Source organism: Dendropsophus ebraccatus, chromosome 12 (genome assembly GCF_027789765.1).
Source record: "Dendropsophus ebraccatus isolate aDenEbr1 chromosome 12, aDenEbr1.pat, whole genome shotgun sequence".
NCBI lineage: Eukaryota > Metazoa > Chordata > Amphibia > Anura > Hylidae > Dendropsophus > Dendropsophus ebraccatus.
In genome coordinates this window covers 67,655,298-67,668,402 of record NC_091465.1, presented here as the reverse complement: position 1 = coordinate 67,668,402, position 13,105 = coordinate 67,655,298, and the positions used below count along the sequence as shown (strand labels likewise).

The following is a 13,105-nucleotide window of genomic DNA, read 5'->3' as shown; positions in this document are numbered from 1 at the left end:
AAAAAAATGACACTTCACTCAGCCCCATAGACCAAAGGATAAAAGCATTAAAATGATGGTAATAGAGCAATTTTAGGAACATTTATTTTTTTTTAAAATGGTTTTTAACTTTTTAAAAGCCATTAAATAAAATAAAAGTTATATATAAAGTTGCCTATCGTTGTAATCGTACTGACTTGGGAAACTTATATAATAGATCAGTTTACCCTAGGGCGAGCGGCGTAAACATGAAATCCCTCAGAAATTAAAAAAATGGTGATTTTATTTTTTTCAATTTCACCAGAAAAATTATTATTGTTTTCCATCAGAGTTTTTTTTAGAAATTGCTTGTACTATTGATACTTACTGATTTCTGAAAAGTAACATTTAAATGACAGTTACACTTTAAATTCAATGATTAAGAGCTGTGTCAATACTTTTGTCCATGTAGTCTTTGTAGAATTAGTGTTATTTGGAATCACCCGGCTTGTAAAAGAGGCATGGGATCCTCCAATCTGAAAAAAAAAAAAAAAAAATATATATATATATATATATATATATATACACACACACAGCTGCAGTGTACGTAAAAGGTTAAGCTATGTTAAGCTGAACACTGTACATGTGCTGGAGGGTGGGGAGGAGGGACGGAGAGGCGTCGCAGGCCTAGGGCACAGACACTCTAAAAGCAGCTATCCGACGGTAAAGGCGGTTTTGGGGGGACAGAAGTTGCTTTAAAGAGGACCTGTCACCCCCCGTGCCGGGGTGACAGGCTCCCGACCCCGTTAGATCCCCCTATACTCACGTGATCCAGCCGGGTCCTGCTTCCTGATCCGGTCAGGTCACAGAGATATCAGCGCCCGAAGCCCGGCGCGTGCGCTCACAGGAGAGTCCGATGCCCATAGAGAATGACGGAGCATCGGACTCCCCATTCATTCTCTATGGGCATCTGACTCTGCTGTCAGCGCACGCGCCGGGCTTCGGGCGCTCATATCTCCGTGACCCGACCGGCTCAGGAAGCGGGACCCGACGGGATCACGTGAGTATAGGGGGAACTAACGGGGGGTCGGGAGCCTGTCACCCCGGCACGGGGGGTGACAGGTCTCCTTTAAGCAGATAGATTATGCCTGCTTTATTACAAGCATGCATATATTTTCATTGCTTTGTCCACTTTGTGAACTTTATCAATTATAACAAACATGTAAAGCTCACATGATGTTCTGTATGGAAGGAACTGGAGGATTAGCTAATAGTGATGGCTAGAAATCCATCTCTTAACATAAACCATCTCTTGGTTAATGGTTTCACTTCCATATAAGATATGCCTATGTGTTTTTCTATCTAATGATGATGATCTATGTCGTGTTTGGGATCCAGCCCTGCTGCTTCCTGTATTAGCCCTCCGCCCTCTTACAGTTCTTTTTTTATTTTTTTTTTATTTCCATAAATGCAGTTTAAGGGGCAGGAAGAAGGAACTGAAAGCATTGTACAATCTACGAAGGCAGATCGACAAGGTAAGATGTATGTACTTTAAAAGACAACTTCATAACATAGATGATGTAAATGCGTTGTAGCTGCAGGGGAAATACAATAATGTAAACACGGTTATCAGCCGCCTTAGAATGAGAGAAGAGCATCTATGGAGAAACTATCAGAGATCATCAAAACATACATGGTATTTCTATTGTGTTTTTATTATTTATATATCTGTATTTTCTTTACATGACCATGTACATTAAACGTTAGACAATGACTGCCACCCTTAATGATGCCTTATTTCCTTATTTGTTTCCAATAATTAAAATTATAATAATTAAAGTTTAGGCATTTTGTTCAGAAAGTCAAAAGGTCAGGGCCTCGGTGCTGAGACCCCCTTAGATCATTAGGAAGTAACTAACGATTAAAGGGGTCTTAGCAACGAGATCTAAATTTTCCTAGGGGGCAACTTATCGGGTATTGGTTTTGTGTTTTTAATTGTTTTTAAATATTAAATGTTAAAATTATTTTTTTTTTTGGGTCATGTGATGTTTTTAAGAATTTGTTATTGGAATCAGATATTGATTGAATCTGTGGTCACTTTCTTGATCTATTGCATGATTCCTTAAAGGGGTTATTCAGTGCTACAAAAACACGGCCACTTTCTTTCAGAGACAACACGACATTTGTCTCCAGTTCAGGTGCGGTTTGCAATTAAGCTCCATTCACTTCAATGGAACTGAGCAGCTAAACCCCGCCCAAGCTGGAGACAAGAGTGGCCATGTTTTTGTAGCACTGGATAACCCCTTTAAAGTGGTAATATGATCTCTTCAGTAAAGGCATACAAGTGAAGCTAGTGAATCTCAAGCACCACGGCCTGGTAGTGTCTGTGTCAGTACTTTCTAGAAGTAAAGGCCCTATTCAACGGGCCGTCTAGAGGAGCAAACAAGTGCTCTCAGCGTTCGTTTGCTCCTCGTTCCCCGCTCACTGCCGCCGCTATTCAACGCGGCAGCAGCGAGCGGGTGAGTGCGGGAGGGGCGGTGGGAAGCTGTGGTGGGGGGCTGCCCGGGTGATTGCTGATAGTCCGGGCAGCCCATAGGATACAGCAGTGTCTGCTGCCGATGCTCCTATTCAACGGAGCGACTGCAGCAGATCGCTACTATATCAGTCGCTTGTTTTTCAACATGTTGAAAAACAAACGACTGCAACGATCAGCCGACATGAACGATGTCGGCTGATCGTTGCACTCTATTCCCACGGGACGATTATCATCCGTAGCGGCCAATATCTGCCGAATACGAACGATAATCATTCCGTGGAATAGGGCCTTAAAGAGTAACTGTCATGTTTTTTTTTATTGTAGAAATCAGTAGTATAAGCGATTTTAAGAAACTCTGTAATAGGTTTCATCAGCCAAAAAAGCCTCCTTCTGTGCTCAAGAAGCAATCTCCCAGCCTCCCCCCCTGACTTCTTATCTGTGCATTATCAGGCAAACACGTCTTCATTACAGAGAAGCCAGTGAAGACGGGCTCTGCTCTCTCCATTGTAAGCCTATGAAGGGGGGAGGGGCCGAGGGAGATGAGGGAGCAGGAAGAGGTGACATGAAGGTCAGCTGTTTGTAGACTCTCTGGGCACCTAAAACGCTAAATTCAGGTGTCAGAAAGGTCAGTGCTTATCTATAAACTTACTGAGAGAAGATTGCAGGGTGTTGTGCTGTGCAGAACTGCTCCGTGCTCAGTCACTCCTAACAGCCCCTCCCCCCTCCATAGCCACATAATGGACACAGAAATCCTACTTCATCTGATGTGAGGGGGAGGCTGGGAGATTGCTTTTTCACTACAGAAGGAAACTCTTTTAGTACATAAAACCTATTACATAGTTTCTTAAAATCGCTTGTACTGTTTATATTTAATGTTTTCAGAAAAATGACCCTGAAATGACAGTTACGCTTTAAGCCTGTAAGAAGGGGCAGGTGGAGCCGTGACGGTTAATCTCTCTGCCCTGTGGTTCTAGGAAATGACACAGCTTTTGCAAGTAACTTAGTAATTTAGATGGTTTACTGCATATATTACACATGCACAGTGCTTAGCAGTTCTCCATAGAGAACATTAACAAGGTGCATAGTTCTTACTTAAAAGGGGCTAGAAAAGCATGGCAGATTTCTTAAAGAAACAGCACTACTCTTGTCCTCAGCTTGGGTGTAATAACACACACAACCTGGGGACAGGAGTGGCGCTTCTGTGCTTATGGTTGTTGGTGTACACCTTGTTTGGGCAAGACTTCTTCTGCCTTTTTATAATCCTGGGTATGGTCTTTGGGAAAGATGCAAATCTTATGTGCCAGAGACATTTAAAGAGGTTAGGTTGTCTGCAGTGTGGGTATGGCTTTGTAACTCAGTTCCATTGAAGTGAATGGATCTTAAAGGGGTTTTCCAGAGAAAATCTTTTTCCTTCAAATCAACTGGTGTCAGAAAGTTATATAGATTTGTATTTTACTTCTACTAAAAATAGTAGAAAAAAAAGTCTTCCCATACTTATTAGCTGCTGCATGTCCAGCAGGAAGTGCTGTTTTATATTCAGTCTGACACAGAGCTCTCTGCTGACATCTCTGTCCGAAACAGGAACTGTCCAGAGCAGGAGAGGTCTTCTATGGGGATTCATAGAAAACCAAGACAGGTTTCCTGTCTCGGCCAGAGATGTCAGCAAAGTGTCAAACTAAAAATAATACATTTCCTGCAGGACATACAGCAGCTGATAAGTATCGGATGACTTGAAATTTTAAAATAGTAGTAAATTACAAATCTATCTAACTTTCTGATATCAGTTGATTTAAAAAATATATATTTTCGCTGGATAACCCCTTCAATTGCAAACCACACCTGAACTGGAGACAAGAGTGTTGCTGTCTCTGGAAGAAAGTGGCCATGTTTTTGTAGTGATGTATAACGCCTTTAACATATCACTGCCGCTGATGGGGTAATAGTCCCAATATGAAACATTACAACCTAAGAGCACTATGGGTAGGTTCCAGTGCGGGGCCGTCCTTATACAGAAAACAACCTCTTGCCTTTACCTTACCCCCATCATTGTTAGGAACAGGGCTATTCATCATATCCATTCTAAATGTTATTTTTATGTGTTACATAATATTGTTATCCATCTGACTGAATAGTTTGCACTGTATGCACAGGTTTTTGGTGGCTGTGACAGCATTCTGTGCTGGAATTTGGTACACAATTGTGTTTGTAGTCACCGATTATTTTTAGGTTTTAATCTCCTATATTGCAGTGAATTAACATCCCAGGCACTTGAGCAGGGCCACATAGTCATATCCTCAGTACCTTGGCCACCATCCCTTTCTAACATGGGCTCTAACAACCGATTTAAGGGCCTTTTACATGGGCCGATTATCTAGAAATGCTCCTTCAACCGATAAGAAGGCCTATGTAAACGTCACAGCGATCGTCGGAGGAGCAGGAAAACACCCAAACTTCAGCTGATCAGATCTTTTAAGCTGGCTTTAAAGGACAAGGAGAAGTTGGGGAGACTGCTGACGGGGGGCCAGATCCTGGGAGGTTACCGGCGGTGGGTGTGGGGTCGGTGGGGGCAATGTCGGCTGAGGGGGGGCTTGGTGCTGGGAATCTCCCTAGTACTACTACTCCCATCATCTGCTCATACTATTAGCAGATGATGGGAGGAGTAGCAGTGTATTTCTTTCCCACTGCACCAAGCATGGAGGGAGGGAGTCTCCATTTAATCCATACACATAGTCTATCAATAAAGTGTAGTTTACATTACATTGCACATTACATCTCCCATAGACTTCAGTACAGTCCATAGGCTTCTACATATACTGCGCCCCCTGCTGGACACTCCATAGGAATAACACCTGGTTCGTGACAATTTTAACACTCCATGATCTACTAAATCAAGGGAAATAGCCCTATATGTGCATTTCCCATAATTAATGTACATAAGGAATTTGTTTAAGTTTTCATAAGTAATAACATATTAAAAAATACTTTTGGCTGGAGCTGTCCTTTAAATTTTAGTTATTGTCCCCATATCACCCTGTGTGAACAGAAGATGTGAGACCGAAAGCAAAGGGAAACTGTCAGCATGAATATACATATATATCAGTTTCCCGACCCAAACAGTGGATGAATACCATTACCGCTGCTTTGCTATGGGAAATCCTCCCGTCCAGCTTTGGCTGTCACTGTATCTTTAGGGTATGCACTGCTTTTGTGATCTGAATATCTATCTCTCTACTATCTATCTATCTATCTATCTATCTATCTATCTATCTATAGATAATATAGCTATATGAATATCTGTGCTTTCAGTTTCCAAGCAACGTTCTCCTGGCTGCTCGATTTGGCCAATGGAAAGTTACTTTTTGACATGCTGAAAAACAGCAATCAGTCAACAAGCGAGTGTTGTATCACTGGCTTTATTACATGGGGAGATATGTGCCTGATTTGAAATTTCCTTGACAGCTCATAAAGATCAATGTTGTACATATGTACTGCATTGATCCATCACCTCAGCCGGGAGCCAATCTGGACCTCTGCACCATAAAAAGCACTTGATGTGCATTTCCCATAATAAGTGTGTATTGGTGATTTGTATAACTTTTGGAGGCAATATACTTTAATTAAATTGAAAAGTAAAAAAATCGCCGGACTTCTCCTTTAAGAGACTGTTGTATAATTATATACTTACAGTTGGCTTACAGTTTTTTTTATCTTAAAGCACAATGTTGTATGTTAAACCACATCTGCTTCCTGCTAACTCACACCTTGCAAGATGCAAAAATTGTCAACTCCCCCAAATTAAAGTGTGAGAGGAAAGGGGGGCATTATTACATAGTAACCTTACCCCTAGCACAGTGAATATACACATCCCCTGGTGAGACATATATTAATGGCAGCTAAAACATTTAATCTGCCCATTTTAAAGTGTTTAGATCTCCCACACTGTGCGTCATTGGTTCACTTGACTGAACAAGGACTGGAGGTTAATAGATTTGGGTCAGATATGTTTGGATAGGCTTCAGCCTACTCTTCTGCTTAGGTTTCCACTTAGGAGCACTTTGCCAGGAGTTAGATTTTGTTTTCTCGCTCCCCTCCCTTTTCTGTTACCTTCTTTTTGGGGTTTTTTTGCTTAGTCTTTCACATCTGTCCATTGACTGTACAGTAGTCACATAATAGTGTTGTCAAATGCTGGCACTAAGTTGGCTAGTAAGAGTGGTCGGGCTATTGTTTCTCTGGTTCTATTTCTCCCTAATTTTCCATAGACTACCTAGGCTATGTTCACACAATATTATGGCTGGTTTTTTTTTCAGTCATAAAGAAGATTTCCAGCTGTTTTTGCATGAAAAGTGTCTTTTTTTCTGGCCATAAATGGCAGGGGAATATTGAGTGATGTTATGGCTGTAAGAATGATGGCCATAAAATTAATGTGTATTGTATGTGCACTAAGTTCAGTAGTAGGGATGGTCCGAACCCGCCGAGGTTCGGGTTCGGCTGAACCCGAACGCTCGGCATCGGATTCCCGCTGTCTGCCCGCTCCGTGCAGCGGGCAGATACAGCGGGAGGACCGCCTGGAAAACTGGGATACAACCCATGGCTATGGCTGTATCCCAGTTTTCCAGGCGTTCCTCCCACTGGATCTGGAGCGGGCAGACAGCGGTAATCATTGCAGAGGGTTCGGGTTCGTACGAACCCCGTCCGAACCAGGTTCGGACCATCCCTATTCAGTAGAATTCAACTGTATGTGTGGTTTCGCCTGCAGTTTATGCTTTATGTGTATTACTTTATTTAGTGAGCTTTTGATAAAGATTAGCAAACCTGGCTGCGGTCTGGGTTTGTACACACCTGAATCCCCGCCTCCTAGGGCGCGCGCGCACCGGCTGTCTCACAGTTAAAGGGGCAGTCCGTCCCTAATTGGTTCCTGCTCTCACACACTCCTATAAATTCCAGCCCTGCCCCACCACTGGTGTTGGAGCCTCTACATGCTTCCCATAGCGTTTGGCCCAGCTCCCTGTTGTTCCTGACCTCAGTCCTTGTTTCTAGTTCCTGTCCGCTGTCCCGGTCCCTAGCCCCTGTCCACTGCTTACCCATTGTTCCTGAGCACTGCCTGCCACCTGCGGTTACTCCTACAGACCTCTGCCTGCACTATCTTCTGCCTACTGCTCCTGCCACGCCTCGCCTGCTGTCACTAGCAACCAAGCCAGGGGTAGCGACCTAGGGGTCGCCTGCCGCAGCAAGTCCATCCCGCCTTGCGGCGGGCTCTGGTGAAAACCAGCGGCCCCTTAGGGCCCTATTCCACCGGACGATTATCGTTCAGATTATCGTTAAATCATTCGAATCTAAACGATAATCGTTTTATAAGACCTGGACCTATTTTTATCGTTGCTCGTTCGCAAAACGTTCGTAAATCATTCGCATTGAATAAAACATCGTTCAGTCATTCGCAATAGATACGAACGCAATAGCGAATAAATAGCGAAGAAGAAACTATCGCAATTACGATTATAAGTAACAATTATCGTTCCATGAAAATGAGTGAATGTTTTCAGGTCTTTCGCAATAGCGGTCGTTTGAGATTGTTAATCGTTAACGATTATGCAAACGATAATCGTCCGGTGGAATAGGGCCCTTAGACTCCGCTCCCTGGTGCGGTTACAACCATCGCTAGTGACGGTTCAGTGGATCCACGACTCCAGGCGTTACAGAAGGCTCCAACCATGGATCCCGGCGAGGTGCATGATATCCATGACGTAGCCAGAGTGGTCGCCCAACAGGCGCAACAGATCCAGCAACAGTCGCAGCAGATCCAGCAACTGACTGCCGCCTTACAGCAGCATATTACAGCCCAGCGCTCACCACCTCCTGCAGCCCCTTCGAGACTTCGACTAGCTCTCCCAAGTAAATACGGAGGCGATCCCAAGTTGTGCAGAGGATTCCTGACTCAATGCACCATGCATATTGAACTTTAAGTAGTCAGTTTTCCACCGAGCGCTCTAAAGTGGCTTTCATCATCAGCCTACTGGAGGGTAGAGCTTTGGCTTGGGCCACGCCGCTCTGGGACCGAGATGACCCTGCTGCTGCCAATCTCTGAACCTTCCTGGCCGAGTTTCGCTCCGTATTTGAGGAACCTGCCCGTGCATCTTCGGCTGAAACTGCTCTACTCAATCTCTCACAAGGGAGTTCCTCCGTTGGCGACTATGCCATCCAATTCCGCACGCTGGCAGCAGAGCTAGACTGGAATGAGGCAGCTCTAGTAGCCACCTTCAAGAAGGGCCTGTCCAGTCGGGTGAAAGACGTGCTCTCCGCCCGAGACCTTCCTACCTCCCTGAACGAACTCATCCTACTGGCCACCAGGGTCGATACTCGTTTTTCTGAGAGAGAGGAGGAGGTCCGGCAAGAACGGTGACTAAGCCTGTCCCGTCGCCATCACCAGCTGGCGCTGGTCTTCCAGAGTCCTGTCGTTCCGGTGTCCCAGCTGACTCCTGAGGTTCCTATGCAGGTGGAACAAGCTCGCCTGACGCCTGATGAGAGTACTTGTCGTCTGGAGCTGAATCTCAGCCTCTACTGTGGTGGCCCTGATCACTTCCGGCAGAGATGTTCCCAACGTCCTCAAGCGTCCGGGAAACGCTCACACCTAGGTCCGGTGGGAGAGGCCTCCCTAGGTGTGAATGCCACCTCTCCAAGGTTGTCTGTGCCAGTGTCCATCCAGACACCCTCAGGACAAACTCACCAGGCTACTGCCTTCATCGACTCTGGGTCAGCAGGCAGTTTTATTGCGGCAACATTGGTCCAAAGATGGCGGCTACCCGTGACCCAGCTAGCCCGATCCCTGTCTATCTCCTCGGTCACGGGCGAGACTCTCACCGAAGCTGTACACTACGAGACTGCACCTCTAGTCCTCCAGGTGGGCGCTTTACATCAGAAGAAGATCTCCTTCTACGTCTTGCGCCATTCCTCTTCCGACATCCTGCTGGGCCTCCCTTGGCTGCAATTACATACCCCTAAACTAGACTGGAGAACCGGGGAGATTCTCAGTTGGGGTCTGGACTGTCCAAACCAGTGTTTGAAGTCTCTTCAGCCCAAGTGCTCTATGACGTCACCTGACTCTGTCAAACCTCTACCCGGCCTACCGGCGGAATACCAAGACTTGGATGACGTCTTTTCTGCCAAAGAGGCGGACTCTCTACCCCCTCACCGGACGTACGATTGTCCCATAGACCTCCTTCCTTGAACTTCTCCTCCACGAGGTTGGGTGTACCCTCTCTTTGTACCCGAGACTGAGGCCATGTCCTCTTACATCCGGGAGAACTTACAGAAGGGTTTCATCCGCAAATCCACGTCCCCTGCTGGCGCAGGATTCTTCTTTGTGCAGAAGAAGGACGGTTCTCTCCGCCCATGCATAGACTACCGGGGCCTAAATAAGGTGACTGTTAAGAACCGATATCCTCTTCCGCTTATCCCCGAACTATTCGACCGTCTCCGTGGAGCCAGGATCTTCTCCAAGCTGGATCTCAGGGGAGCGTACAATTTGATCCGTATTCGTGAAGGAGACAAATGGAAGACCGCTTTTAACACCAGAGACGGGCACTACAAATACCTGGTCATGCCATTCGGCCTATGCAGTGCCCCAGCTGTCTTCCAGGAATTCGTCAATGACATATTCCGTGACCTCCTCTATGTCTGCATCATCGTCTATCTTGGTGACATTCTGGTCTTCTCCCCTGACCAACAGACTCACGTGACACAAGTACGTCAGGTCCTACGAAGACTATGGGCCAATCATTTGTACGCCAAGCTGGAGAAGTGCGTTTTCCATCAGCGCAGCCTTCCGTTTCTTGGGTATATTGTCTTCGATCAGGGTCTACAGATGGATCCAGCCAAACTCTCAGCTGTTCTCCAGTGGCCACGTCCTGTGGGACTCCTAGGATTTGCCAACTACTATCGGCAGTTCATCCCACATTTCTCTACCTTGGTCGCACCCATCGTGGCTCTCACTAAGAAGAAGGCGGATCCCAGGCATTGGCCACCTGAGGCCGAGCAAGCCTTCACTAGCCTAAAGTCTGCCTTTGCCTCTGCTCCTGCTCTAGTCCGCCCGGATGCCACCAAGCCGTTTTCACTTGAGGTCGACGCATCTTCAGTGGGCGCTGGAGCCGTCCTACCGCAAAGGGATGCATCAGGCAAGACCAGAACCTGTGGGTTCTTTTCAAAGACTTTCTCCCCTGCCGAGAGGAACTATACTATGGGCGACCGAGAACTCTTGGCGATTAAGTTGGCACTGGAGGAGTGGCGTCATCTCCTAGAGGGGGCTAGACATCCGGTTAACATCTACACAGACCACAAGAACCTTCTCTACCTCCAATCGGCTTAACGCCTCAATCCCCGGCAGGCCAGGTGGTCGCTCTTCTTTTCACGATTCAATTTCATCATTCATTTCCGTCCAGCTGAGAACAACGTGAAAGCCAATGCACTTTCCCGAGCATCTGATGTTATGGGGCAAGAGGAATCCCCTCACCACATTATACCTCCCGATTGCCTAGTGCCAGTCGCCACCTCTACTCTTTAAAGAGTGCCTCCCGGAAAGACCTATGTGCGCCCTGCACTTCGAAGACAAATTTTGAAGTGGAGTCATTCCTCTTTGGTGGCCGGGCATCCGGGAGCTCTCCGGGCAATTGATCTCCCGCCACTACTGGTAGCCCAATCTCCTCCAGGATGTCAAGGACTTTGTGGCTTCCTGTACCGTTTGTGCCAAAAACAAGTCATCCTGTCAAAGACCTGCCGGCCTACTTCAGCCCTTGCCAGTTCCAGACCGTCCCTGGCGCCACATAGGGATGGACTTCATCACTGATTTGCCTCCATCTGCGGGCAACACAGTTATTTGGGTGGTTACTGACCGCTTCTCAAAATGTCTCACTTTGTGGCTTTTCCTGGACTTCCATCTGCTCCCCGTCTGGCCCAGTTTTTCTTTCAACACATCTTCCGCCTCCACGGTCTTCCCCTTCACATTGTGTCTGACAGAGGCTCACAATTCGTCTCAAAGTTTTGGCGTGCCCTCTGCTCACAGCTCCAAGTGAAGTTGGACTTCTCGTCTGCCTATCAGCCCCAGACCAACGGACAAGTGGAGAGGGTCAACCAGATCCTGGGCAACTATCTACGTCATTTTGTCTCAGCTCGCCAAGACAACTGGTCCAGCCTACTTCCATGGGCAGAGTTTTCCTACAACCATCTGGACTCGAGTTCCACAGGCAAGTCACCCTTCTATGTGGTCTATGGGTGTCACCCTCGTCCTCCTCTGCCTCTCTCTCCATCCTCCGAGGTCCCAGCCGTGGAGGAATTGTTGTCTGACCTGCAGTCAATCTGGGAACAGACTCGACAGTCTTTGCGCAAGGCATCTGACCGCATGAAGGACCAGGCGGATAAGAAAAGGAGACCTGCCACAAACTTTCTCCCTGGTGACAAAGTCTGGCTCTCGGCCAAATATGTCCGACTCAAGATTCCCAGCTACAAGTTGGGTCCTCGATTCCTCGGTCCTTTCTCGGTGCTAAAACGCATCAACCCAGTCACCTACAAACTACGTCTACCACCTACTATGCGGATCCCGAACGCCTTCCATGTTTCCTTCTTAAAGCCAGTGGTCCTCAACCGATTCTCCAATAAATCTTCATTCTCTGCTCCACAAGCCGTCTCAGACGATGTCTACATTGTTAAAGAAGAAGTTCTGGCGATGAAAACTGTCAGAGGAAGACGGTTCTTCCTAGTGGACTGGAGAGGTTTTGGTCCTAAGGAGAGATCCTGGGAACCCGAGTCTAATATCCTGGATCGGGACCTTCTCAAGGGATTCTTGCAGGCTAGAAAGAGGGGGAGGCCAAAGGGAGGGGTACTGTCAGGGCTGCGGCGGCGTCCCGCGCTCCGGACCGCCGCCACATCCCCTCACCTTGTTCTGCAGCCGCCGGTGTCCACATACAGGGACCCGGCGCTGCTGCCACTTCGGCCCCTGGGGGCGCCTCACCTCACCCCGCTCCTGTCCGTAGCTGTGCCGGCCGGCGCGCGCGCCGCTGTCTCACAGTTAAAGGGGCAGTCCGTCCCTAATTGGTTCCTGCTCACACACTCTCCTATAAATTCCAGCCCTGCCCCACCACAGGTGTTGGAGCCTCTACATGCTTCCCATAGCGTTTGGCCCAGCTCCCTGTTGTTCCTGACCTCAGTCCTTGTTCCTAGTTCCTGTCCGCTGTCCCGGTCCCTAGCCCCTGTCCGCTGCTTACCCATTGTTCCTGAGCACTGTCTCCACCTTCCCTACAGAGCGGGAAGACAGCTGGAGTCAAAGGCTGAACCTTGACCCGGTTCGCTCATCTATACTTTTGACCTTTCATATATTCCCAGGCTTTGTATTACAATACATTGTACTTAGGGGTGTAGAGCAGCAGTCCCATCTGGGCCACATAAGAAGACACCACTATTATTGAGTGGCAAACACATAGAAGAGGAATTAGACCCATAGATCCAGAAGATTTTTTTTTTAATTATTTTTAAATATGCCTTTATTTATTGGATTAGTACAGGACCTAGTACTGTGGCACCCAGAGGTGAAGAGGACCCCGAAATGAGGATGAGTAAATAAGT

General features: G+C 47.1%; 1 protein-coding gene across 8 annotated transcripts in view; it reads left to right on the top strand.

The window, feature by feature from the left end:
* The window catches only part of LOC138770065 (galactoside alpha-(1,2)-fucosyltransferase 2-like), a 38,985-nt gene that overhangs the window by 15,760 nt on the left and 10,120 nt on the right, over nucleotides 1-13,105 (top strand). For 3 of the 8 annotated variants that reach the window (XM_069948970.1, XM_069948976.1, XM_069948968.1), the window contains exon 3: nucleotides 1,433-1,493. In XM_069948970.1, the coding sequence (XP_069805071.1) occupies nucleotides 1,433-1,493 (61 nt within the window). Of the gene's footprint in view, nucleotides 1-1,432; nucleotides 1,655-13,105 lie in introns of all 8 variants that reach the window. The other 5 variants (XM_069948973.1, XM_069948972.1, XM_069948975.1 and 2 more) reach the window with 2 other exon arrangements.